Source organism: Sphaerodactylus townsendi, linkage group LG01 (genome assembly GCF_021028975.2).
Source record: "Sphaerodactylus townsendi isolate TG3544 linkage group LG01, MPM_Stown_v2.3, whole genome shotgun sequence".
NCBI classification, from domain to species: domain Eukaryota; kingdom Metazoa; phylum Chordata; class Lepidosauria; order Squamata; family Sphaerodactylidae; genus Sphaerodactylus; species Sphaerodactylus townsendi.
The window spans coordinates 6918928-6943367 of record NC_059425.1 but is presented as its reverse complement, the minus strand read 5'-3'; the positions used below and the strand labels follow the sequence as shown (position 1 = coordinate 6943367).

At 46.4% G+C, this 24440-nt stretch overlaps 1 protein-coding gene across 2 annotated transcripts in view; it reads right to left on the bottom strand.

The window, feature by feature from the left end:
• Positions 1–6522: 6522 nt before the first annotated feature.
• Positions 6523–24440, bottom strand: part of S100A1 (S100 calcium binding protein A1) — a 29701-nt gene continuing 11783 nt past the window's right edge. The window contains exons 1-3 of one of the 2 annotated variants that reach the window (XM_048510109.1): positions 19699–19798; positions 13498–13677; positions 6523–6870 (exon numbers count right to left, since the gene is read on the bottom strand). In XM_048510109.1, coding sequence (XP_048366066.1) covers positions 6727–6870; positions 13498–13638 — 285 coding nt within the window. In that variant the 5' untranslated portion in view covers positions 13639–13677; positions 19699–19798 and the 3' untranslated portion in view covers positions 6523–6726. Of the gene's footprint in view, positions 6871–13497; positions 13678–19698; positions 19799–24440 lie in introns of those variants that run through there. The other variant, XM_048510099.1, reaches the window with a different exon arrangement.

Below are 24440 nucleotides of genomic sequence, written 5' to 3'. Positions count from 1 at the left end.
GCTGCGCTTGCGCGTCACGCAGGCGCACAAAAGGGGAGCGAAAAGGGCGGGCTCCAGTGAGCCGCGGCGACGTGAGGGGGAGGCGTCAGGGTTCAGGTCCAATCGAGTGGCGCGTTTTGAGGAGATGGGCGGGCTTTGCCTGTGGGATCGACCATTGTGGGTCTGCGGTTGCCTGGGGAACTCACTCTCCGAGGGGGCGGGGTTTCGCAACGAGTGCGAGGTTGGTATTGGTTGATGCCTTTTTGGGAGGGATGTAATTTGCAATATGAATGGGGCGTGGCTGGGCTCTTTGTGGCAGGTGTGTTTTGGAAGCAGGTGAATGGCTTTAGATTGAACATCTCTTTTTTTACTCCGCAGAGGTGCGTCCCTGTAAGCAGTCCGTAGCACGTGATGGCATGCTTACTCATGTGTGCACACTACACACATACCATATTATCTATTCTGTACTATAATGTACTATATGCTTACTCATGCGTGTATACTACATACATACTATAATATCTATACTGTAATATACAATATGCTTACTCATGTGTGCGCACTAAATACATACTATAATATCTATACTATATTATAATGTACTATATGCTTACTCTGCACACTGAGCACTGCACACCAAGACAACTAGACATAAGAACAGTTTTTTCCCAAATGCCATCACTCTGTTAAACAAATAATTCCCTCGATAATGTTAAACTATTCATTATATACTTATTATATAATTACTGCACTACTTTTTTCATCATTCCTATTACCCATCTCCTCCCACTTATGACTGTATGACTATAGCCTGTGCTGACATTTTATTTTATTTTATTTTATGATTTTACATTTTATGTTTTCATTACTACTGATTGTTTCCTGATTGCTTACTAGACCTATATGACAATCATTAAGTGCTGTACCTTATGATTCTTGACAAATGTATTTTTCTTTTATGTACACTGAGAGCATATGCACCGGAGACAAATTCCTTGTGTGTCCAATCACACTTGGCCAATAAAGATTCTATTCTATTCTATTCTATTCTATTCTATTCTATTCTATTCTATTCTATTCTATTCTATTCTATTCTATTCTACTCATGTGTGCATATTACACACATGCTATAGTAGCTATAATATACTGTATGCTTATTCATGCATTCATACTATATACATACTATATACTATCTATCAATATTTTTCTATATATAAAACATATGATAGTAATCTACATAATATAATATCATGTGCAATGGATTGCTTTACAGGGATGCATTACTCCAGTAAACATACTATGGGAAAAACCCTTGAGAGTTTTCACATCTGTTCCTTGGGGTTAGTAGTATGGTGGTTGTCCACAGAGGGGCAGCTCGTTCCATGATAAACCAAACCAAACCTGGCATGGTTATTTAAAAAGTGTTCAACCAAATGTGGGGTACTGCAAAATAAGTCAGAACTGCACAGCTGGCTAATGAGTCACAACAAAACATGGATTTCTAAAGTGCAAAAACATTGAATCCAAAATAAAATTGTAGTAGAAACACACTGGCCTCATGTGTTAAGCAATAAATACAACAGTTGTATTAACTTCACACTGTGAGTGGGAAATGGCAGTTAATAATATACCTGGAATAACAGGTTAAGGTTTTCAGGCAATGTAAGGCACTTCTTACCTAAACTAAACTCTTGGTGGGTCTAATTTTTCTTCTTAAATAACACTATCCTTATATTCTATTTTAGCTTATAAGATGTAATTTAAGACTTATGGGTTTACTTCCTAAAGTTACAATCTATATCTTATCTTAACTCCCTCTTAACAACTGGCAACTTAGAACTTATATAGGCATATTAATTTCTAATAATATAAATCCATTCTGGTCCATCATACAACAAACAAAAAATTATCTCATAAAGAGTTCGATGCTTCAAGTCTGGAAGTTGTTACCCCAAGGCGTAGCCTAAACTGGTGTCTCACTGGTTCGGAGTGTTTATTGTTTGAAATTACTACAAGCATGATAAGGAAATTCTGTCCTTGACATGTTATATTTTCTGTACACATTGAAGTCTTTGTGTACGATTATTTGGTTTCCCCCACAGAGTGTAAGATGCTACGTGCGTCCAGGTTGAACTCTTTATGAGAAGATTTGGTATGAATATACCGTAACTGTTATATTGATTGCTTAATGAGGACACATGAGGCCAGTATGGTTTTAATACAATTTTTATTTTGGATTCAATGCTTTTGTTTTTCTGTACTTTAGAACTTCATGATCTGTTGTGATTATGGGCATTTAAAAGCCAGTTCCTTCTCTAAAAACTTTGCAATTGAATCACAGGCTAGTAAGGGTCACATAACAGCAGTCAGCCGGAACTGGTTCAACGCATCATTAACGGGCTGCTGTGGGTTTTCCAGACTGTGTGTCCGTGGTCTGGTAGAACATAAGAAGAACATAAAAACTAGCCTGATCAGACCAGAGTCCATCTAGTCCAGCATTCTGCTACTCGCAGTGGCCCACCAGGTGCCTTTGGGAGCTCACATGCAGGATGTGAAAGCAATGGCCTGCTGCTGCTGCTGCTGCTGCTCCTGAGCACCTGGTCTGCTAAGGCATTTGCAATCTCAGATCAAGGAGGATCAAGATTGGTAGCCATAGATCGACTTCTCCTCCATAAATCTGCCCAAGCCCCTTTTAAAGCCATCCAGGTTAGTGGCCATCACCTCCTCCTGTGGCAGCATATTCCAAACACCAATCACACATTGTGTGAAGAAGTGTTTCCTTTTATTAGTCCTAATTCTTCCCCCCAGCATTTTCAATGAATGCCCCCTGGTTCTAGTATTGTGAGAAAGAGAGAAAAATTTCTCTCTGCCAACATTTTCTACTCCATGCATAATTTTATAGACTTCAATCATAAAAGCTTTTGCTCCCAACGTTTCACATGTATCTGTGGCTGGCACCTTTGGAGGTCTGGAGGAGGGCAACCAAAATGGTGAAAGGTCTGGTCATTCCATACGAGGTGAGACTTAGGGAGCTGGGGATGTTTAGTTTGGTGAAGAGAAGGTTAAGAGGTGACATGATAGCCATGTTTAGGTATTTGAAGGGATGTCATGTTTGGTGAGGGAGCTAGTTTGTTTTCTGCTGCTCCAGAGACTAGGACCAGGGTTCAAGGTGCAGGAAAAGATATTCCACCTAAACATCAGAAAAAACTTCTGGACAGTCACAGCTGTTCGACAGTGGAATGCACTGCCTTGGAGTGTGGTGAAGTCTCCTTCTTTGGAGGTTTTTAAACAGAGGCTGGATGGCCGTCTGTCAGGAGTGTTTTGATTCCTTCATTGTGTTCCTGCATTGCAGGGGGGTGGACTTGATGGCCCTTGGGGTCTCTTCCAACTTTATGATTCTATGATTCATGTCACAGCCAGACGAGTTTCTCTCCATGGCAATGTGGAATTGTGTGTGTAGAGGCAGGCTTGGCGTCAGGGTACCCTGAAGTTGGACAGCTGTTGGGCTTGAGACCTCTTGTGTGGCTTATGACCACCCATGCCCCATTCTTCTAGTGCTGCCTGTGCTCCTTGCTGAACGTATTGTCAAGGAAGACGGAGGGATCAGGGAGAGGTGATGCGCAATGTTGGCAGGAATTTTGGTGGGCACAGAAACAGCACTTCTTGCTGTATGCTTTGCTCTGTGCCAGTAGGAATACAGCTGTCGGTGGTGGGAGGGTTTGGGGAGTGGGCACTAGCGAGGGGTGGAGAGTAGGGTTGCCAGTGATTCCTGGAGATTTGGGGGTGGAGCCAGGAAGGACAGGGGCCTCAGAGGGGAGGACAGGGGCCTCAGCATTTATTATCTCCAGCAGTGGTGGGATCCAAAAATTTTAGTAACAGGTTCCCATGGGGGTGGGATTCAAACTGTGGCGTAGCGCCAATGGGGCTGGGTGGGGCATTCCAGGGGTGTGGCTGGGCATTCCGGGGGTGGGGCATTCCTGGGCGGGGCTGTGGCAAGGACGCAGCTGCTGCGCCGGTCCTTGGGCGGGAAACGAATGCACGCAGGTGCAGGCTGCCACGCACGCCGGTGCACCTCCTGCTAGACTGCTTCAAGTTCTGCACGCTACTGCTGAGAGGAGGGGCGTAACTAAGGCAAAAATCACGTGGCAAGATCACCCATTAGTAACCCCCTCTTGGCACACACAAATAATTAGTAACCTACTCTCGGGGACCTGTGAGAACCTGCTGGATCCCACCTCTGATCTCCAGGGAACTGATCTCTGTTGTCTGGAGATGAGCAGGGATTGCCAGATCCCACCTGCAGACTAGCATCCCTAGGTACTCCAGGTAGTTGTGAGCATGGTTGGTGGGAAATCTTGCAGGAGTGCAGCGGGGAGGCAGGCGGGTAAGCAGGGTTGCCAACTCCCAGGTGGGGCCTGGAAACTTCCCAGAATAGGAATTGATCTTCGGGTTGCAGTGATAAGTTCCCCTGGAGAAAATGGTTGCTTTGAAGAACCGTTTTGATATTTGACAACAGCAAAATATTGGAAGATGGAAGAATGCCTTTGCCTAGACGACTGGGAAAATAAAGTAAGGGAGTACTCAACAATAGCAAAATTAACGACCTTGGTCAATAAAAGGCCTAATCAAGAATTTCAAGACTAATAGAAAACGTACTTCTAATATGATATATAAACACCTTAAAAAGAATGACTGAAAAGAATGACTAAAAAACAACAACTGAATCCCTGATTTTAGCCGCCCAAGAGCAAGCCATCAGAACAAATTCGATCAAGGCCAAAATAGAAAAATCCCCAGATGATGTAAAATGCAAATTGTGCAAAGAAGCTGATGAAACTGTAGATCATGTCCTCAGCTGCTGCAAAAAAGATTGCCCAGACTGAGTACAAACAGAGACACAACTCAGTGGCCAAGATGATCCACTGGAATTTATGCAAGAATTACAACATAAGAACAGCTAAGAACTGGTGGGAACATTGTCCAGAGAAAGTAATGGAAAATGAGAAGGTCAAGATCCTGTGGGACTTTCGAATCCAAACAGGACAAAGTGCGTTGAAACACAATACACCAGACATCATCGTGGATTATCGAGGACACAAGAAAGTGAGCATCATCGACACTTAGCAGATCCCCATGTTGACCTTGCAGGGTCATTGAAAAAAGAACACGAGAAGGTCCACTGGAGAAATACTGTAATTTGAAAATGCGAACTTCAGCATCTATGGCACAATCCAGCTGAGGTCGTCCCAGTGGTAATCGGCACGCTGGGCGCCATCCCAAAAACACTAGGGCAGCACTTGAAAACATCTTCGAATTGACAAAATTAACATCTGTCAAATTCAGAAGGCAGCCCTGCTGGGATCTGCACGAATGCTACGCCGATACATTACAACTTCCTAGGCCTCTGGGTGAGGCTCGAATTGCAATGAAGGCCAACAACCAGCTAAAGATCTGGCAGCTGTGAAATCTACAATAATAATAATACTCCTGACCTCACGATTGTGGAAAAAAAGAAAGTGGGGATAGTTGATGTTGCAATTCCTGGTGACAGCAGAATTGATGAGAAGCAACTGGAAAAACTTACACGATACGAGGATTTAAGGATTGAACTACAAAGACTCTGGCACAAACCAGTAAAGGTGGTCCCAGTGGTGATCAGCACACTGGGTGCAGTGCCTAAAGACCTTGGACGGCACTTAAAAACAATCGGTGCTGACAAAATCACCATATGTCAGCTGCAAAAGGCCACCCTACTCAGCTCTGCATGCATTATTCGTTGATACATCACACAGTCCTAGATGCTTGGGGAGTGTCCGACGTGTGATGTAATACAAAATCCAGCATATTGATCTTGTTTGCTGTGTATAACTGTTTTTGTTTCAATATAATAATAATGATAATAATGTTATTGAATATTAATTGATCAATCTATGTCTGGCTAGATAGAACATGATTGGTATAATTTTATTCTTTATGTAGTTAGAACTGTGATTCAGCTGTGCTTTGTTCTCGTTTCCTGTTTTTTTGTTGTTTGTTCAATTAAAAGAAGGAGACAAAATGGCTGCTCTGAAGAATGATGTTGATGGTGTTGCACCTGCTGAGCTTTCTCCCCTCTCCACGCTAAATCATCATCCTCTGGAGGCTCCATCTCTGAGGCCCCTTCCGCATATGCAGAATAATGCACTTTCAATCCACTTTCACAATTGTTTGCAAGTGGAATTTTGCTATTCCTCACAGTAAAATCCAGCTGTAACGTGCATTGAAAGTGGACTGAAAGTGCATCATTCTTCATGTGCAGAAGGGGCCCAAATCGCTAGGAATTTGTCACCCCAGAACTGGCAGGAAGGGCCTTCTGCTTTCTCTGACGAGGGCCCCAGAAAGCCTGGAACTGGCCTTGTGTGGAGCGACACAGATCCTTTTGTTAGAAACATGCCCGTTATCTTCCCCAATGAAACATTCTCTGCAAGGTTTCTCCCCCCCACTCGCCCGGCCACCCCTTCCCTTTTCCAGCACATCTCCCCCCCAAACAGAAGAGGCCAGACGGAGGGCAGATAAAGTGGCTTTAATAAGCAGTGCTGTCACAATGGTTGATTATGGGGGGACCTCAAGGCGGTCACTTTGTGCCGAACGGTAGGGGAAAGCTGCAGGGCTAGCAGGCGGCCTGGGTGGGAGATGGCAAGGTATGGCCGGGACTCTGTGATGCAGCGGCTCCCGAATCGGGCCTGCCGGCAGCCTCCTTCAAACTCTTCATGTGGCCTCGCAGAAAAATTCGTTGCAAACCACGGTCAGGCCTGCCACCAGGGTCACAAACTCCGGGAAGTCCACCTCCCCGTCACCGTTCTCATCCAAGTCGTGCATGATGCCGTCCACGACGCTCGTGTCTCTCTGGTTCTGGAATGGAGAACACACAGGGTTCAGACACGACTGACAGACACAAGTGAGGCGTGGCTGCCTTCTCAGTCCCGGAGCCCACCTTTAATTGCAGAGGGTAGCAAAGGATCCACTTGATTTTTATTTTACCCTCCCCTCCCTCATTTTGGAACTCTTTAGTTTGGAGAGGAGACAGCTGAGGGGGGGATATGATTGAAGTCTATAAAATTATGCCTGGGATAGAAAATGTTGACAGAGAGAAATTTTTCTCTCTTTCTCACAATACTAGAACCAGGGGGCATCCATTGAAAACGCTGGGGGGAAGAATTAGGACTAATAAAAGGAAACACTTCTTCACGCAACGTGTGATTGGTGTTTGGAATATGCTGCCACAGGAGGAGGTGATGGCCACTAACCTGGATGGCTTTAAAAGGGGCTTGGGCAGATTTATGGAGGAGAAGTTGATCTATGGCTACCAATCTTGATCCTCCTTGATCTCAGCTTGCAAATGCCTTAGCAGACCAGGTGCTCAGGAGCAGCAGCAGCAGCAGCAGCAGGCCATTGCTTTCACATCCTGCATGTGAGCTCCCAAAGGCACCTGGTGGGCCACTGCGAGTAGCAGAGTGCTGGACTAGATGGACTCTGGTCTGATCCAGCTGGCTTGTTCTTATGTTCTTCTTATGTTCTACCAGACCACGGACACACAGTCTGGAAAACCCACAGCAGCCCGTTAATGATAGCTTTAAAAGGGGCTTGGACAGATTTATGGAGGAAAAGTTGATTTATGGCTACCAATCTTGATCCTCTTTGATCTGAGAATGCAAATGCCTTAACAGACCAGGTGCTTGGGAGCAACAGCCGCAGAAGGCCATTGCTTTCACATCCTGTATGTGAGCTCCCAAAGGTATCTGGTGGGCCACTGCGAGTAGCAGAGTGCTGGACTAGATGGACTCTGGTCTGATCCAGCTGGCTCTTTCTTATGTTCTCATTAGGCTGAGCATGGATCGGTTAAAATCCTGGGCACACGAGAGTATGCATAGTTCCCCCCACCAGGGCCTAGTGCGAATTCAAACCCAGGTCTCCCTCACCTTATTACAGTACTCTAATCATTACACCATGCTCTAATCATTACACCTAGGTTAAGGGGGGACATGATAGCTATGTTTAAATATTTGATGGGATGCCATGTCAAAGAAGGAGCAAGCTTGTTTTCTGCTGCCTGAGAGACTAGGACACAGAGTAACGGATTCAAGGTGCAGGAAAAGAGATTCTACCTAAACATTAGGATAGGCTGACCAGACGTCCTGCTTTTGGCGGGACAGTCCCGCCTCAAAACAATTTTTCCCATGTCCCGCGGGTTTTTTCAAGTGTTCTGGGGTGCAAGGCAGTGCGGCAGCCTCCTGCATGCGCATGTGGTCGCAGGAGCGCATGGCCTGGGGCGCTCCTGTTTCCCGCCCTGTCACAAGGAGCGCCTACCCGCCCATCCCGGTTCACAAAGGTGACCATCTGGTCACCTTACATTAGGAAGAACTTTCTGACTGTCAGTGCTGTTTGATAGTGGAATTCACTGCCTCAGAGAGTGGTGAAGTCTCCTTCTTTGGAAGTTTTAAAACAGAGGCTGGATGAACATATGTTGAGAATGCTTTGATTGTGTGTTCCTGCATGGCAGCGGGTTGGACTTGATGGCCCTTGGGGTCTCTTCCAACTCTATGATTCTTCTACCACTGTTGTGTGAGGATGCTCCCACAGTCTCTAAAGACCAGAGGCAGTCCTTGCTTTCTGGACCTGTCACTGAGTGACTGCAGGTAAACTGTGGCAGCCATTTTGTGGCTCTCTCTGCCTCCTAAGGCAGCCATTTTGTAGCTGCATCTACCATGCTGCATCAGAATTCCAAAGATGCTCACAGGTTTAGAAAGTTTGGGAACTCCTGTAATAGACTGTAAACTGGGCTCTAGGAGACCTGGATCAAATCCCTACTCAGATATGCCATTGACTGGGTGACCTTGGGCCAATCTGTCTAAACTACCTCACAGGATTGTTGTAAAGAAAAAAAACAAGTATGGGGAAGTGTTTCCAGACCAACCTATGGTAGGTTGGGGAAACCTGTTTTTAAGACAGCTGTGTCTCTACCCATCTCTGCCAATCCTTGGGGTGCCTAGCAGTGCAGTGCCAAAATGTGGTGCCCAAACTGTGAATTGCCTCAGTGTACCCACAAGGACATACAGTAAGGTGACCAGACGTCCTGCTTTTGGCGGGACAGTCCCGCCTTAAACCAATCTGTCCCGCGGGGTTTTTAAACTGTCCCGATTTTGCCTTCTGGGGCGCTCCCCTTTTCCCGCCCTTTCACAGGGAGGGAAATGGGACCACCGCAGAAGGCAGTGTGGCCGCCCCCACCCCCGCCCTGGTCACCTTAACATACAGTTAAGTAAGAGCTTTGTCTGGATTTGCCATCTCCAAATCAGCCTTGTGTAATGTCTTTCTGACACCTTGCTTGAAGAGATTAAGTGAACACAACACCCCTGCCCTAGAAAACGTTCCCATCTCCAGCGTTGGGCCACACACTCTTTTGGCCCCTTCCGCACATGCAGAATAAAGCACATGATTCAATCCACTTTCACAATTGTTTGAAAGTGGATTTTGCCATTTCGCACAGTTAAATCCAGCTTCAAAGTGGATTGAAAGTACATTATTCGGCATGTGCGGAAGGGGCCTGTGAATACAATGAATACATTAATGTGCTTTCCTGCCCAGTGTTGTCTTAACCCAATACTTTCCCCTCTAACTAAAGAAGACCTGCATTATTCATTGTTTGGAGTTTCTCACTTTTCTTTTTTTACTGGGCACTGTTAGTAATTGGAGCTGCTTTGAGTGCTTTTCTTAAAAGGCCCTGAAGATTTTGTATAATTGAGTTGAGCTGTGTGTGTGTGTGTGTGTGTGTATGTGTATATATATATGTGTATGTGTGTGTGTGTGTGTGTGTATATGTATATGTATATGTATATGTATATGTATATATATGTATATATGTATATATGTAAATGTATGTATGTATCCACTATGATTCATCTCTAGATACAAAATGGGTGTGTTTAAATTAAAGGCATTTTCTATGGAAAATGTAGCCTGGTGCAAAATCTGAGTTTTTCAGCCGCCCCCACCACCACGAAGTCAGTAGAGGGGGGGACCCAGTGGGAAGGAGCAGGAGTATGGGGGCGATTTTCCATCCCTATGGGGCTTTCCCCACTGACAGAGTTAAACTGGTCTCTACCTAGTTTCGCCTCAGTGAATCCCCACTGCCACCAACATTGTTTTGTCTCAGTTCCCCCTCCCCTCAGAACTGTGACATCCTTGTCGCAGTTATGAACTACACTTTTCTGCATTGAAACGACACCTCATCTGTTCAACCAATCACGAGCCGCTTTTGTGGCATGCGCAGAATGGGAGAGTCGTGGTGGGCAGAAAGTGCATGTAACTGTAAACTGTAAAAACTGTAAAAAAAAAGAACGCTCCCGTTTCCTGCCGTAACACAAGCGCCAATCACGATCGAGGAGTGAAACAGGCACCAAGATGATCCCGCCCACTTAGCTCGGTTCCAGGGGGCCAACTCAGTTGCTGTGGGGACAGCCTGGAATCGCCCTCCACTGAAGGGAACCGAGTCGACCTTAGCTCCCTTCTGTAGTGGGGAAAGCCTATATGTGACTAAATGGTTGCAGTCCAGGGACATTTGACCCCATATGCTCCCCGAGGCTGCACGTCAGCCTTCAAATGGGGCCTCTAGATCTCCCGGGATTACAACTGATTTCCAGATTACATAATTCAGCTCCTACAGGGGAAATGGCTGCTTTTCTATGGCATTGTATCTGTGCTAAGGCCCCTCCCCTCTCCAGACCCCACCCCCAAATCTCCAGGGCGTTCCCAACCCAGAGTTGGCAACTCAATGCCTAGCCTTTGAAATGGTAAGTAACTTGGTACATGGGCACTCTTGTATTTTTGGGGGGGTTGGGCATCCTGCAGTGATCCCACTGAAAGAACAGGACCTGCAGATCATTAGACCAGGCTGACCAGACGTCCCGCTTTTGGCGGGACAGTCCCTCCTTCAAACAATTTGTCCCGCGTCCCGCGGGTTATTTCAATTGTCCCGATTTTTGGGAGGCTGCCGCACTGCCTTCTGGGGCGGGAAACAGCAAGCCCCAGAAGGCAGTGCACTCCTGCGGCTGCGCGCGCATGTGCGGCCGCCTACCCCTGTCCCGGTTCACAAAGGTAACCATCTGGTCACCTCAGATTAGACATTACTGTGAATGTCTGTGGAGCAGAGCCTTGTATGTGCACAACAGCATAACAACAGGGACAAGCCACAAAGAGGTGAGGAATTCCCCAATGTGCTTGCTTGCTTTTCTAATAGCTTTGTTTGAAACCTGCTTGGGGGAGGGGGGAATTCTTGGCAGGATGATGCCCCCGGGCCGTTTCTGCTCGAGGCGACAACATCCTGAATAGTTGGAAAAGGAAACAACCAGGGGTGTGACCACAGGCGTAGCTACCATGGGGACATCCGTGGACAAGTGCCCCAGGTGCCACCTTGTGGTGGGCGCAAAAATTGCAGGTTCGTCTGTGGCTTTTACTGTTTTTTCCAATTTTGGCCTGCAGGGGGTGCAGTTTTTAGGCTAGCGGCACCAAAATTTCAGGCTATCATCAGGTGACTCTCCTGATGATACCAGCCACATTTGGTGAACTTTGGATCCCCTGAATCAAACTTCACTAAACCTAGGTGGTATCATAAGGATAGTCTCCTGCTGATACCACCAGGTTTGGTGAAGGTTGGTTCAGGGGGTCCAAAGTTATGGACCCCCAAAAGGGGTGCCCTATCCCCATTGTTTCCAATGGGAGCTAATGGTAGATGGGGCTACCCTTTTGAGGGTCCATAACTTTGGACCCCCTGAGCCAAACTTCACTAAACCTGGGTGGTTTCATCAGGAGAGTCTCCTGAAGATAGCCTAAAATTTTGGTACTGTTGCTCTCCTGACAGGCACCCTCAAATTTTCTCCAGGTTCTCTCTTTAAATTCACCCTCGTTGGAGTGGATTTAAAGGAAGAATCTGGGCTCCCTAGATTAAAAAAAACATTGATAGTATTGTTGAAGGCTTTCACAACCAGATTCATGTTGTGGGTTTTACAGGCTGTGTGGCCGTGGTCTTGTAGATCTTGTTCCTAACGTTTCGCCTGCATCTGTGGCTGGCATCTTCAGAGGTATATCACAGAGAGAAGTCTGGACACAGTGTATAACAAACTTCTCTCTGTGATACACCTCTGAAGATACCAGCCACAGATGCAGGTGAAACATTAGGAACAAGATCTACCAGACCACAGACACGCAGCCCAGAAAACCCACAATAACCAACAACAACACACACATGTTAGAAAAATGAATGATGCTGTTTGGGGTGGGTGGGTGGCAAATCTACCCTGAAACAGCATCACTTTCAATGTTGTTTAAAACTAGGGAGCCCAGAGTTTCCCTTTAAGGTGGATTTAAAAGGAGAATCTGGGCTCCCTAGTTTAAATAACATTAAAAGTGCGATGCTTAACACCTCAGGGTGTGGATTCCCCCTCTTCAAAAAATAAATAGTATCACTTTCAATGTTGTTTAAACTAGGGAGCCCTGGGTGTGTTCAGATTTGTGTGTTGGGGCATGTTCTATAATGTGATGGTGACTTTGAGATGACCTGGTTAAAAAAATGTTGTTTGGTTGTGGTGGGGGAGGGACGCTGCCCATATGCGGGGGGGGGGGGGACACTCAGATTTGGCCCCGGGCTCCATTTTCCCTAGCTACGCCACTGGGTGTGACTATTCCTACAGGCAACAGGCCTGTAGTGGCTGCAGTTCTTTCTCAGAGACAAACTAGACGCTATGGTTGCTATGGGTCTAGCCCAGGGGTAGGGAACCTGCGGCTCTCCAGATGTTCAGGAACTACAATTCCCATCAGCCTCTATCAGCATGGCCAATTGGCCATGCTGGTAGGAACTGATAGGAATCTGTAGTCCCCTGAGCTATCTGGAGCTCCTCCTGATAGTCCCTACCCCTGGTCTAGCCTGTAACCACTACTGCCATTTTAGGGAAGATTTAGGTCATTTAAAACTCCTTTTCCCTTCCCCAAAACAGTGAAGTAGGGGGGCTGAGAGAACTGTGGCTGGCCCAAGGTCACCCAACAAGCTTCATGTGGAGGATCAGGGGAACAAATTCACTTCATCACATAAAGAGTCCACTGCTCCTATGGAGGAGTAGAGAATCAAACCCAATTCTTCAGACTAGAGTCATGGAATCATAGAGTTGGAAGAGGCCACAAGGGCCATCAAGTCCAACCCTCTGCCATGCAGGAACACACAATCAAAGCACTCCTGACAGATGGCCATCCAGCCTCTGTTGAAAAGCCTCCAAAGAAGGAGACTCCACCGCACTCCGAGGTAGTGCATTCCACTGTCGAACAGCCCTGACCGTCAGGAAGCTTTCCCTGATGTTTAGGTGGAATCTCTTGAACCTTGAACCCATGACTCCTGGTCCTAACCACTGCACCACTATTGGAACCGAGGAAGGCAAGCATGGCACTGGATGCTCATGAGGGAAGATGGGAGGCGTTCTGTGTTCTCCACCGTACCTCCAGGAACATGCTCAGCTCGTTCTGCAGTAGCTCCTTCAGCTCCTTTTTGCTCAGCTTGTATTTGTCACCCTCCTTGCCTGAGTAGTTATGGAAGACGGTAATGAGGCCTTCCATGGCGCTTTCCAGCTGTGATGCCATTGCCCTGGAGGAGGGAGCAGCCCGCTGAAGGAATTGGACCTGCAAATGAACGGAGATAACTGTGAGCGTCTGTGGATCAGGCAGAGGCGTAGCTGGGCCAGAGTGCGCCCGGTGCAAACTCTGGCTTTTTCACCCCCTTTGGCTCCCTGCCCTCCCTCGCGGTGCCCCCCGCTTACTTTAGCAAACAGACCAGGCTGGCGAAGAGGCCTGCCTGTTCCCTTCCAGGCTGCAAATGGCCTGGTGGGAACTACATTTTCCAGGGTCTCCTGGGAAATGTTATTCCCACCAGGCCATTTGCAGCCTGGAAGGGAACACAGGCAGGCCTCCTCTCCAGCCTGCTCCGTTTGTTAAAGTAAGTGTGGGGTGGGGGTGTGTGTGAGCTGAGCGGCCGACCGACGAGGGGGGAAGGGGGAAAGGGGATTTTTTGCCCCCCCATGTGACCCAAAGCTGTGCGCTTGGTGTGTGGCACCCCCTTCCTGCCCCCTGATAGCCCCGCCGCTGGGACCAGGGGCCTGTGTGTGTGCTCAACCGCATAACAACAGGGACAAGCTGCCACAAGGAGAGAAACAGCCCAGTGTGCCAGCTTGCCTTTCTAACTATCTAACTAACTATATCTAACTATATTCTTCAACTGATCATTTATTTATTCATTTCGTTGGTTTTGTAGGCCGCACTTCCCCTCACGGGGTCAGGGCAGCTCTCCACCATTTTAGATGAAATTATAAAATCAATTTAAATTAACATTTAGAACAACACATAAACCTCTTTTAAACAATGATGGCGACAGATTCATTAAAATACAATACTGAACCCACTGAAGGAAAGAGCGTGGAAGAAAATGGAAGATGTGGGAGTCCGAGATGGAAAGAACTGGTTGAACAACAATGGTGGATTCTGCAGAAATATAGTGTCTTTAGGATGTTATAGGGCGTTTTCCCACTTACCTCCCCTCCGCTTTGCTGCGCGCTTCTCTCGGCACGCGTCATTCCAGGCGCGCGCTCTGCGCGGGGTCTTCAAAAGGCGCCGTTGCAATGAGCGCCTGGAATGACGCACGCTGAGGGGGCGCGACAGCAGCAGCGGTGGGGCGGCTGCATAGTCGCCGCCCCTGTAGTGTGGAGGCGATGGGGACCCCGCGCTACTTGTGCGCAACAAAAGGTAAGTGGGAAAACGCCCATAAATAGGGGGAAACGTCTCACAGCTCTTGTCCCCAAAATAAGTTCAACCCATTATATTTCTCTCAACCCGTGTTTTTCAAAAATTGCCAAACTAGCAATTTCTTCCCCCCAACCTGGGTTGGAGATGATTCCTGACTACTGAGCGAACATAAGCAGGTAGGAAATACTTTATTTCTCCTGCTCAAACCTCTTTCTTTTTTTCCCTGGTTTTTATTTTATTTCAACAAATATTAAAATGAACAATAAACATGACATGAATAGACCATACCAACCACTAAACAAACATCAATCTTATTTAACAATAACCTTAATCTGTATATTTTAGTAAATACTTCCCACTAGACTAGTACATATATACTGGTAATCTTCTACTTTTTCGTTCCTGACTTTTCTTTTTTCACCATATCTTATTTTCATAAATAAACTGACAGCTTGAGGCTCAGTTTTATCCTTCTAACTATTTTTCAATATTTACAATAATTCAAAATTCCAGTACAACTTCCTTTATTTTTATATAATTAATTAAAGGTTTCCAATCCCGTATGAAACTGTCCAAAGATATTTGGTTTAATTTAAGTTGATAGTTTATCAATTCCTAAATATTGCATCATCTTATTTCTCCAATCCCCGATTTCGGGTAAGTCTTTACTTTTCCAATTCTTCGCCACCAGGATTCTTGCTGCTGAAATCATATAAAGAAATAGTTTTCTATTTTCTTGATTTCAGACTTTGAAAGACTTCAAAAAAGTTTCTTTTTTTTAAATCAAATGAGTATCCCAAGATCTCCTGAATTTCTTTATGAATATTATTCCAAAATTGATTAATTTTTGTACAGTTCCACCAAATGTGATCACAATTCCCCTTCTCTTTTGAACATCTCCAACACAGACTGGAGATATCTGAGTACATTTTTCCACACTTACTCGGATATAAGTGCCACCGATAGAACATCTTGAAAATATTTTCTCTCAGATTTATATTTTTATTACATTTCCAATTTTTGCTCCACAACTGATCCCATTGATCTAAAGGGATATTTTTCCAATAGATACTGCCCAAGTAATCATATTTTTCTTAATTCTTTCAGACTCAGACTTCTGCTTTAACAGTAAATTATACAGCCTTTTTATCATAAATTATCCCATAACAGATCTTTTCCCATTTCAAAACCTCTCTTTACATCCCGTTTGAATTTCTCTTTGTAGGTATAGGTACCAATGACAGTGTTCCCCGTTTAGAATTATTTCATTTCTATCTCTTAATCTCCAAGCCTTTCATTCTCCTACCACTATGTCTGAGTATCTTAAATATTTCATCAATACTATATTGGGCCTTTATTGGGCCTGGTGAAGGAGCAGCAGTGGCGTAGGAGGTTAAGAGCTCGTGTATCTAATCTGGAGGAACCGGGTTTGATTCCCCGCTCTGCCGCCTGAGCTGTGGAGGCTTATCTGGGGAATTCAGATTAGCCTGTACACTCCCACACACGCCAGCTGGGTGACCTTGGGCTAGTCACAGCCTCTTGGAGCGCTCTCAGCCCCACCTATCTCACAGGGTGTTTGTTGTGAGGGGGGAAGGGCAAGGAGATTGTAAGCCCCTTTGAGTCTCCTACAGGAGAGAAAGGGGGGATATAAATCCAAACTCTTCTTAATAACATTGCTTCATGGGGGAAATCCACCCCGGAGTACTTAACAATGTTGATGTTTTATAATTTCCCCATATTTTTCTAATGGCAACGACAAAGTGGTCATCAAATTGTTTGTGAACAATTTATTGTGCCATCCGTAAACTAAGTCACGGCCTTCCAAATTCAACAATTCCCTAATTTCCAAGGTCATCCAGTCCTGAAGGCATGTCATAGCCGCTGCTTCATAATAAATCTGGAGGTTGGCCAAACCTCGTTTGTTTCTGAAGCTGCAGAGACATGACTAGAGAATCTGCAATATGAACATATTTGGGTTGCTGTAACCTCACAGACAGCCCCCTCAAAACAAAACAAAAAGGAAAAATGACACATGCATGGGATCACTAGGTTAAACAAACTTTATTCATCTACTTTTTACAGTGAAATAGCAAATGGATGAGCTGTAACCAGAGGAAACCTCTGAGGAGAATCTCCAAAGATAATCTCTACAGCAGCACACAAAATGGCAGACACCACGGTGAAACTGACAAGAGCTCCAGGCAGCAGGTGGGAAAGAAAGATTCATTTTGGCTGGCAACGCTTGTGTTCTCCCGTGCCGTGGGAACACAAAATCCCCAAACGGATCTTTTTATAACGTCCTAAAGACATTATATTCTTGATTCTTGATCTGAGGTTGCAAATGCCTTAGCAGACCAAGTGCTCGGGAACAGCAGCAGCAGAAGGCCATTGCTTTCACCTCCTGCATGTGAGCTCCCAAAGGCACCTGGTGGGCTACTGCGAGTAGCAGAGTGCTGGACTAGATGGACTCTGGTCTGATCCAGGAGGCTCTTTCTTATGTTCTTATGTTCTTATCCTATCAGGTGGTGGCCAAGACCAAAAAAGGGATGCCAACCTCCAGCTATGGTCTGGGGACCACCCCAGAATTACAGCTAATCTCCACACAGCTCCTTTGGAGAAAATGGATACTTTGAAGGGTGACATTATGCCCCACTGAAGTCCCTATTCTCCCAAGGCTCCATCCCGAAATATCCAGGTATTTCCCAACCTGGAGCTGTAATGCCTATCTCCATGTCCCCCTCTGGTGACCTGACAATGCTGTGGTGTGATGGATAATCACACTATTGTTTGTTCTGTCAGCACTTGACCACGGAAGCTTGCTGGGTAACCTTCGGATAGTCACTCTCTCTTAGCCTAGCCTGCCTCACAGTCAGTAGCATACCTGTAGGAAATGGTACCTGGGGGCTACTGATTGTGTGCCCTCCCAGTTGTGCCTTCCCCAACTGAGCCAAGCTGGTGGGCGAGCAGGGCGAGTGGAAGGTGAGCGGCAAGCGGGGTGGACGAGCAGCGAACAGGGCAAGTGGTGCAGTCAGGTAAGGAGCCCCCCATGTGACCCCGGTGAGTGCCGTCTGGGTCTTGGGCCCCCTCATGTCCCCTGTAGATACGCTATTGCTTACAGGGTTGTTATGGGGATAAAAATGGGGAGGAGGGGACCATGTATGTTGCCCTGAACCACTTCAAAGAAGGGTGGAATAAAAACAAAACAAACAAACAAATAAATAAATAAATAAATAAATGTATGCACGAAGATCTTGTCAAAAAAGATCCTCGTGCATGCATGCATGCATGCATGCATTCATTCATTCATTCATTCATTCATTCATTCATTCATTCATTCATTCATTTAATAGGCCACCCTCCACCGAACAGCTCAGGCCGGCGAACAACAGAATAAAATAACAGAGTAAAATAATGTATTGTCGAAGGCTTTCACGGCCGGAATCACTTGGGTGCTGTGTGGTTTCCGGGCTGTATGGCCGTGTTCTAGCAGCATTCTCTCCTGACGTTTCGCCTGCATCTGTGGCTGGCATCTTCTCTGAAGATCCTCTGAAGATGCCAGCCACGAATCACGATGGCGTCAAGGGCTTAAACGCCAGGGAGAGAATCACTACTAGAATGCATCCCTACAGCCTGAAGGCTCCCCAGCACCCAAGAGTAAAATAACATAAACATAATAATTTAACTATTTAAAATCTGCAAAATTGCACCGAGCCTTAGTTTGAGGAGAGGTATGATAGAAGAGGCCTGAACGTGGTTGGCCCAGGCTATCTTGGAAACGAAGCAGGGCCGGCTATCGGTTGCTATGCACAGGAAGGCAATTGGAAACTACCTCTGTTAGTCTCTTGCCTTGAAAACCCTACAGGGCCGCCAAAAGTTGGCTATGCCTTGATGGCATATTTTGCACAGGCTCATGATGGAAGAGAGAGGGGTAGGCACCATGCAATTATTCTGAGATAGATTTTCGGGTGTAAAATGTCAGGGAGTTCCAGACAAAAGGAGCGTTGAGGTACAACGACAGAAAGTCCGTGCCTGGGGGCAGTGAGGGAGAAAAGCAAGGAATTCCAGACATAAGGGGCAGTGAGGGAGAATGGCAGGAAATTCCAGACATAAGGGGCAGTGAGGGAGAATGGCAGGAGGTTCATGGCAGAAGGGGCAGTGAGGGAGAATGGCAGGGAATTCCAGACATAAGGGGCAGTGAGGGAGAATGGCAGGAGGTTCATGGCAGAAGGGGCAGTGAGGGAGAATGGCAGGAAATTCCAGACATAAGGGGCAGTGAGGGAGAATGGCAGGAGGTTCATGGCAGAAGGGGCAGCGAGGGAAAATGGCAGGGAATTCCAGACATATGGGGCAGTGAGGGAGAATAGCAGGAGGTTCATGGCAGAAGGGGCAGCGAGGGAAAATGGCAGGAAATTCCAGACCTAAAGGGCATTGAGGGAGAACAGCAGGGAGTCCCAGTCAAGGAGAGTAGTGAGGGAAGAGTGGCAAGGAGTTTCTAGTGTAAGGGGGAGTGAGGGAGAAAATGACAGGGAGTTCCTAACGTAAGGGGGAGTGAGGGGAAATGGCAGGGAGCTCCAGGAATAAGAGGAAGCAAGGGAGCATGGGAGGAAGTTATAGGCATAAGGGCAGTGATGGAGAATGGCAGGGAATTCCAGGCATGAGGGACAGTGAGGGAGCATGGCAAGGAGCTCCAGGCGTAAGGGGAAATATGGGAGAAAGACTGTTCAGCCATTGTATAATTCATTCAGTCTTCTGCTTCTGAAAATATGATAGCCTGGCTCTTGCAGTCACCTTTTTCGCTTTCTCTCTTGCCGTTACCTGCCACCTCCAGGCCTCTGCAGCTCCACCCCCACCCTTGCCTTGCGGCACCTTCTCACCTGGATGGGCTTCCAGTCCCTTTTTCCTCACCTGCCTTCTTGTTCCTGGATCTTGCTTGTGTCACAGCTACCTTGCCCCAGTCTCAGACAGAGTAAGCCCAAAATAGTTGGTCAAAGACTTTAAATAAGATCTGAGTTCCCTCCCCTTTCTTGTCTCCTGGGAGAACCCGATACGGGCAGCCGGACAATCTTGAAGAATAAACTGGGCATGCAGTTGTCTAAACTTAAGGGGGCAGAGACAAGTAGGGAGAAGTGTGTGCGAACAGAGTGGATTTTTGCAATTTGTACCAGTTATGTAGCTGACTCTTACATGTATAGTGAGCTACTTCTTTAACTTTTGATTGATGATACACACATTCAGAGACCCTGACAATTCAACACCAGGTTAGTTCGCAAACTTGTTTGTAAATCAAATTAGGGATTTATATCATTAGAACATGTAAATATTTGTGTTATATAATCTTTTACTTGTGTTTTTCTCATTTGAAATATTTTGAAGATCTTAGGTATGTGTACAATTATTATAAAAGAAGGTATTAGAAAAGAGACAGTGTGGTGTAGTGGTTAGGCACAGTGGACTCTAACCTGGAGAACCAGGTTTGGTTCTCCACTGCTCCTACACATGAAGCCTGCTGGGTGAACTTGGGCTAGTCACAGTCCTCTCAGAACTCTTTCAGCCCCACCTATCCACAAGGTGTCTGTTGTGGGGAGGGGAAGGGAAGGAGTTTGTAAGCTGCTTTGAGACTCCTCACGATTGAGAAAAATGAAATATAGAAGAAGAAGAAGAAGAAGAAGAAGAAGAAGAAGAAGAAGAAGAAGAAGAAGAAGAAGAAGAAGAAGAATAATTTTGGATTTATATCCCCCCTTTCTCTCCTGCAGGAGACTCAAAGGGGCTTACAATCTCCTTGGCCTTCCCCCCTCACAACAAACACCCTGTGAGGTAGGTGGGGCTGAGAGAGCTCCAAGAAGCTGTGACTACCCAAGGTCACCCAGCTGGCGTGTGTGGGAGTGTACAGGCTAATCTGAATTCCCCAGATAAGCCTCCACAGCTCAGGCGGCAGAGCTGGGAATCAAACCTGGTTCCTCCAGATGAGATACACAAGCTCTTAACCTCCTACGCCACTGCCCAAACTCTTCTGTTTTTGGCCCACTTCATGTATCCTTATCCATTGCACAATAGTCATCTTTAATTTCCCCCTCCTTAAAATAAAAATGTTTTTATTAAATAGAAATTAAATGTTACTAATTAATATAATGATTCCCCTCTTTTTTGTTTATTGAATTTTCAGAAAGCAATTCCTAGCGTGGATTTATATACGTCAACAGTCGAATGTGAGTTTCGAAATGTTATGTCATCGACCACCGAGGAAGGCCATAAACGTGGATAGTTCTGATGGTCCTTTCATATATTCATCAATTGTAATAACATCTGTGTTGTTGTTTGTGGGTTTTATCTGCAATATATGTTGGGATCTGGTTTGCAGGACCTGTGTTTTGAACTAGCCATTTTTATTCTGTATTATGGGTACACAAATTAGATATTTTGTTTGATAATCTTGTAGTGTTGTTAGCTGGATCCTTATAGAAATACTACCCACGCTCTGGGCAGTAGAAAAAAAATTGGCCTGTTGCTCCGTTTGTTAGATCCCAAAGAGAGTTTTGACTCTTGAAAGCTTATAGCCCAGTGGTGGCGAACCTATGGCACGGGTGCCAGAGGTGGCACTCAGAGCCCTCTCTGTGGGCACCTGCAAACAGAGTGCCCCCACCCCCACATCTAGGCTGTCCTGGGCTGCTGGGCTCGATTATTAGCATTAAACTTAAGACCTAGTTTTGGGGAAGCAGTGTAGCTAACCCTGTTAAGCGCTGTTAAACCCCACTGATTTTCATGCGAAGAACTAAAGCCCGATCCTTTACCTGGGAGTAAGCTCAGTTGCTGGCAATGGGGCTTGCTTCTGAGAAAACCCTCCTAAGGTCATGATTCACCCATTGGAAGAGTTGCATGGTTGCTTCAAAGCAAAGCCACCGACTACCACCAAGCCTACTCCTGAGTAACGCACGCCTCGGAGCCCACCGTTTTTTCTGAACTAAAACCTCAGTCTTCAGGTTAAATTGCCGTGTTGGCACTGTGCGATAAATAAGTGGGTTTTGGATTGCGGTTTGGGCACTCGGTCTCGAAAAGGTTCGCCATCACTGTTATAGCCTGTAGAATCTTGTTGGTATTTAAGGTACTACTGAACTCCTGCTCTGCTACTGAAGACCCATCTGAAACTGTTGGAAGCAGAATTTCAACCTTCTCAGTCTAAGGCCCCTTCCGTACATGCAGAATAATGCACTTCCAATCCACTTCCAATGCACTTGGCAACTGTGCGGAATAGCAAGATCCACTTGCAAACAATTGTGAAAGTGGATTGAAAGTGCATTATTCTGCATGTGCGGAAGGGGCTTGAGTATCGCATTGCCTGCATTGGATATCAGTGTGTGTCGCACACATTTAACAAGGATGGATTTCCCAGAAGGAAACAGAACATTTGTGTGAAAATGCAGATGTTGTGGTTCGATTTACACAATGTTTGTTTTGCGGCACACCGTCTCAAGTCAGACTGTCCCTCTCCAGATTGGGCAAGGGCATTTTTGGTGATGGGACTAAAGTTCTGCCAAAAGAGGGGCAGAGGGCGCTTTTATTTTCTAGGGCAGTGGTGGCGAACCTATGGCACGGGTGCCAGAGCTGGCACTCAGAGCCCTCTCTGTGGGCACGTGCAAACAGAGTCGCTCCCCCCACCCCACACACATCTAGGCTGGCCTGGGCTGCTGGGCTGGATTATTAGCATTAAACCTAAGACCTAGTTTTGGGGAAGCAGTGTAGGTAAACTTGATAAGCGCTGTTAAACCCCACTGATTTTCATGCAAAGAACTGAAGCGCGATCCTTTACCTGGGAGTAAGCTCGGTTGCTGGCAATGGCGCTTGCTTCTGAGTAAACCCTCCTAGGGTCGTGATTTACCCATTGGAAGAGTTGCATGGTTGCTTCAAAGCAGAGCCACTGACTACCATGAAGCTTACTCCCGAGTAACGCATGCCTCGGAGCCAACCTTTTTCCCTAAACTAAAACCTCAGTATTCAGGTTAAATTGCCGTGTTGGCACTTTGTGATAAACAAGTGGGTTTTGGGTTACAATTTGGGCACTCGGTCTCGAAAAGGTTCGCCATCACTGTTCTAGGGTATTTTTCTACCAAGATCCTAGAAAGAGAAGGGACCCTCTCTGCACATGAAATTAGTGCACACAAAAACATATACCGAGAATATAAATTTGTTAGTCTTAAAAGTCCCGCTGGTCTAAAATTATATTTCTTTTGCTTCAGACCAGCATGGCTACCCACCCAAATCTACGGTATTTGTACTAATCTCTCTCTCTTGTACTAATCTCTCTCTCTCTCTCTCTCTCTTGTTGTGTTAGGTACTTTGGAAGTGAAGGCTGAGAAACGGGATAAAATCCCATAATGCCATGGAAGCTGGCTGGGTGACCTGAGGTGAGTTACATAGCCTGCCTCACAGGGTTGGTGTGAGGATGAAATGGAGGAAAGAAGAAAAGTTTGGATTTATATCCCCCCTTTCTCTCCTGCGAGGAGACTCAAAGGGGCTTTCCCTTCCCTTTCCCCCAACACAAACATCCTGGGAGGTGGGTGGGGCTGAGAGAGCTCTGAAGAACTGTGACTAGCCCAAGGTCACCCAGCCGGCATGTGTTGGAGTGCACAAGCTAATCTGGTTCGCCAGATAAGCCCCTGCAGCTCAAGTGGCAGAGCAGGGAATCAAACCCGGCTCCCCAGATTAGAGCGCACCTGCTCTTAACCACTACACCAGGAGGTTGTGTAAGCTACTTCGGAGAGAAAGGTGGGATATAAATGAAGTAAATAATAATAATGGTCGTAGAAAGTGCCGCCAAGTCACAGCTGACATAATTATTATGATTTATTTTACTTCTATGCCGCCCCTTTCCTCATACTCTTGGGAAAGCCCTGGGTTTTCTAGGCAAGTGATGCTCAGAGGTGGTTCATCATGGCCTGCCTTTGCACAGGCTGAGAGAGTTTGAAGAGAGCTGTGACTGGCCCACGATCACCCAGCAGGCTTCATATGCAGGAGCAGGGAAAACAACCCAGTTCATCAGGTAAGAGTCCACCGCTCGTGTGGAGAAGTGGGGAATCGAACCCACTTCTCCAGATTAGAATTCATCGCTGTTAACCGCGACACCAGGCTGGCGCTCACCAAATAATAAATCGCAGTATTGGAAATTAAAACACCATGTATATCAGACCTGGGCATTATATGGCCCGCGGGCCACATCCGGCCCGCCGGATGACCCTGACTGGCCCCCCTGCTGTGCTGGGGAGCGAGGCGCCTTTGAAAGCCCCGCAGAAGCCGGTTGCCTTGGATGCCTGGGCATTATATGGCCCGCGGGCCACATCCGGCCCTCCGGATGACTACAACTAGCCCTGCGTGCTGGGGGCGAGGCCTTACAGAAAGCCCGCTTAAGAAGCGGTTGCCTTGGCTGCGGCTATGAACTCAAAACGCCCTACGCCCTGCTATTTTGGCCCGGCCCTCCACAATATTTTCTGTTTCTTATGCGGCCCCATGGAAAAAATAATTGCCCACCCCTGGTGTATATAAAAAGTTTTTTTTTTTAAAAAAAAGAACACTCCCAAGTATAGAAGTAGTGATTTTATAGAGGACAGGAATATAGGGGCCCATCCCTGGTAAACAGGGACATTGAAAACGGGATG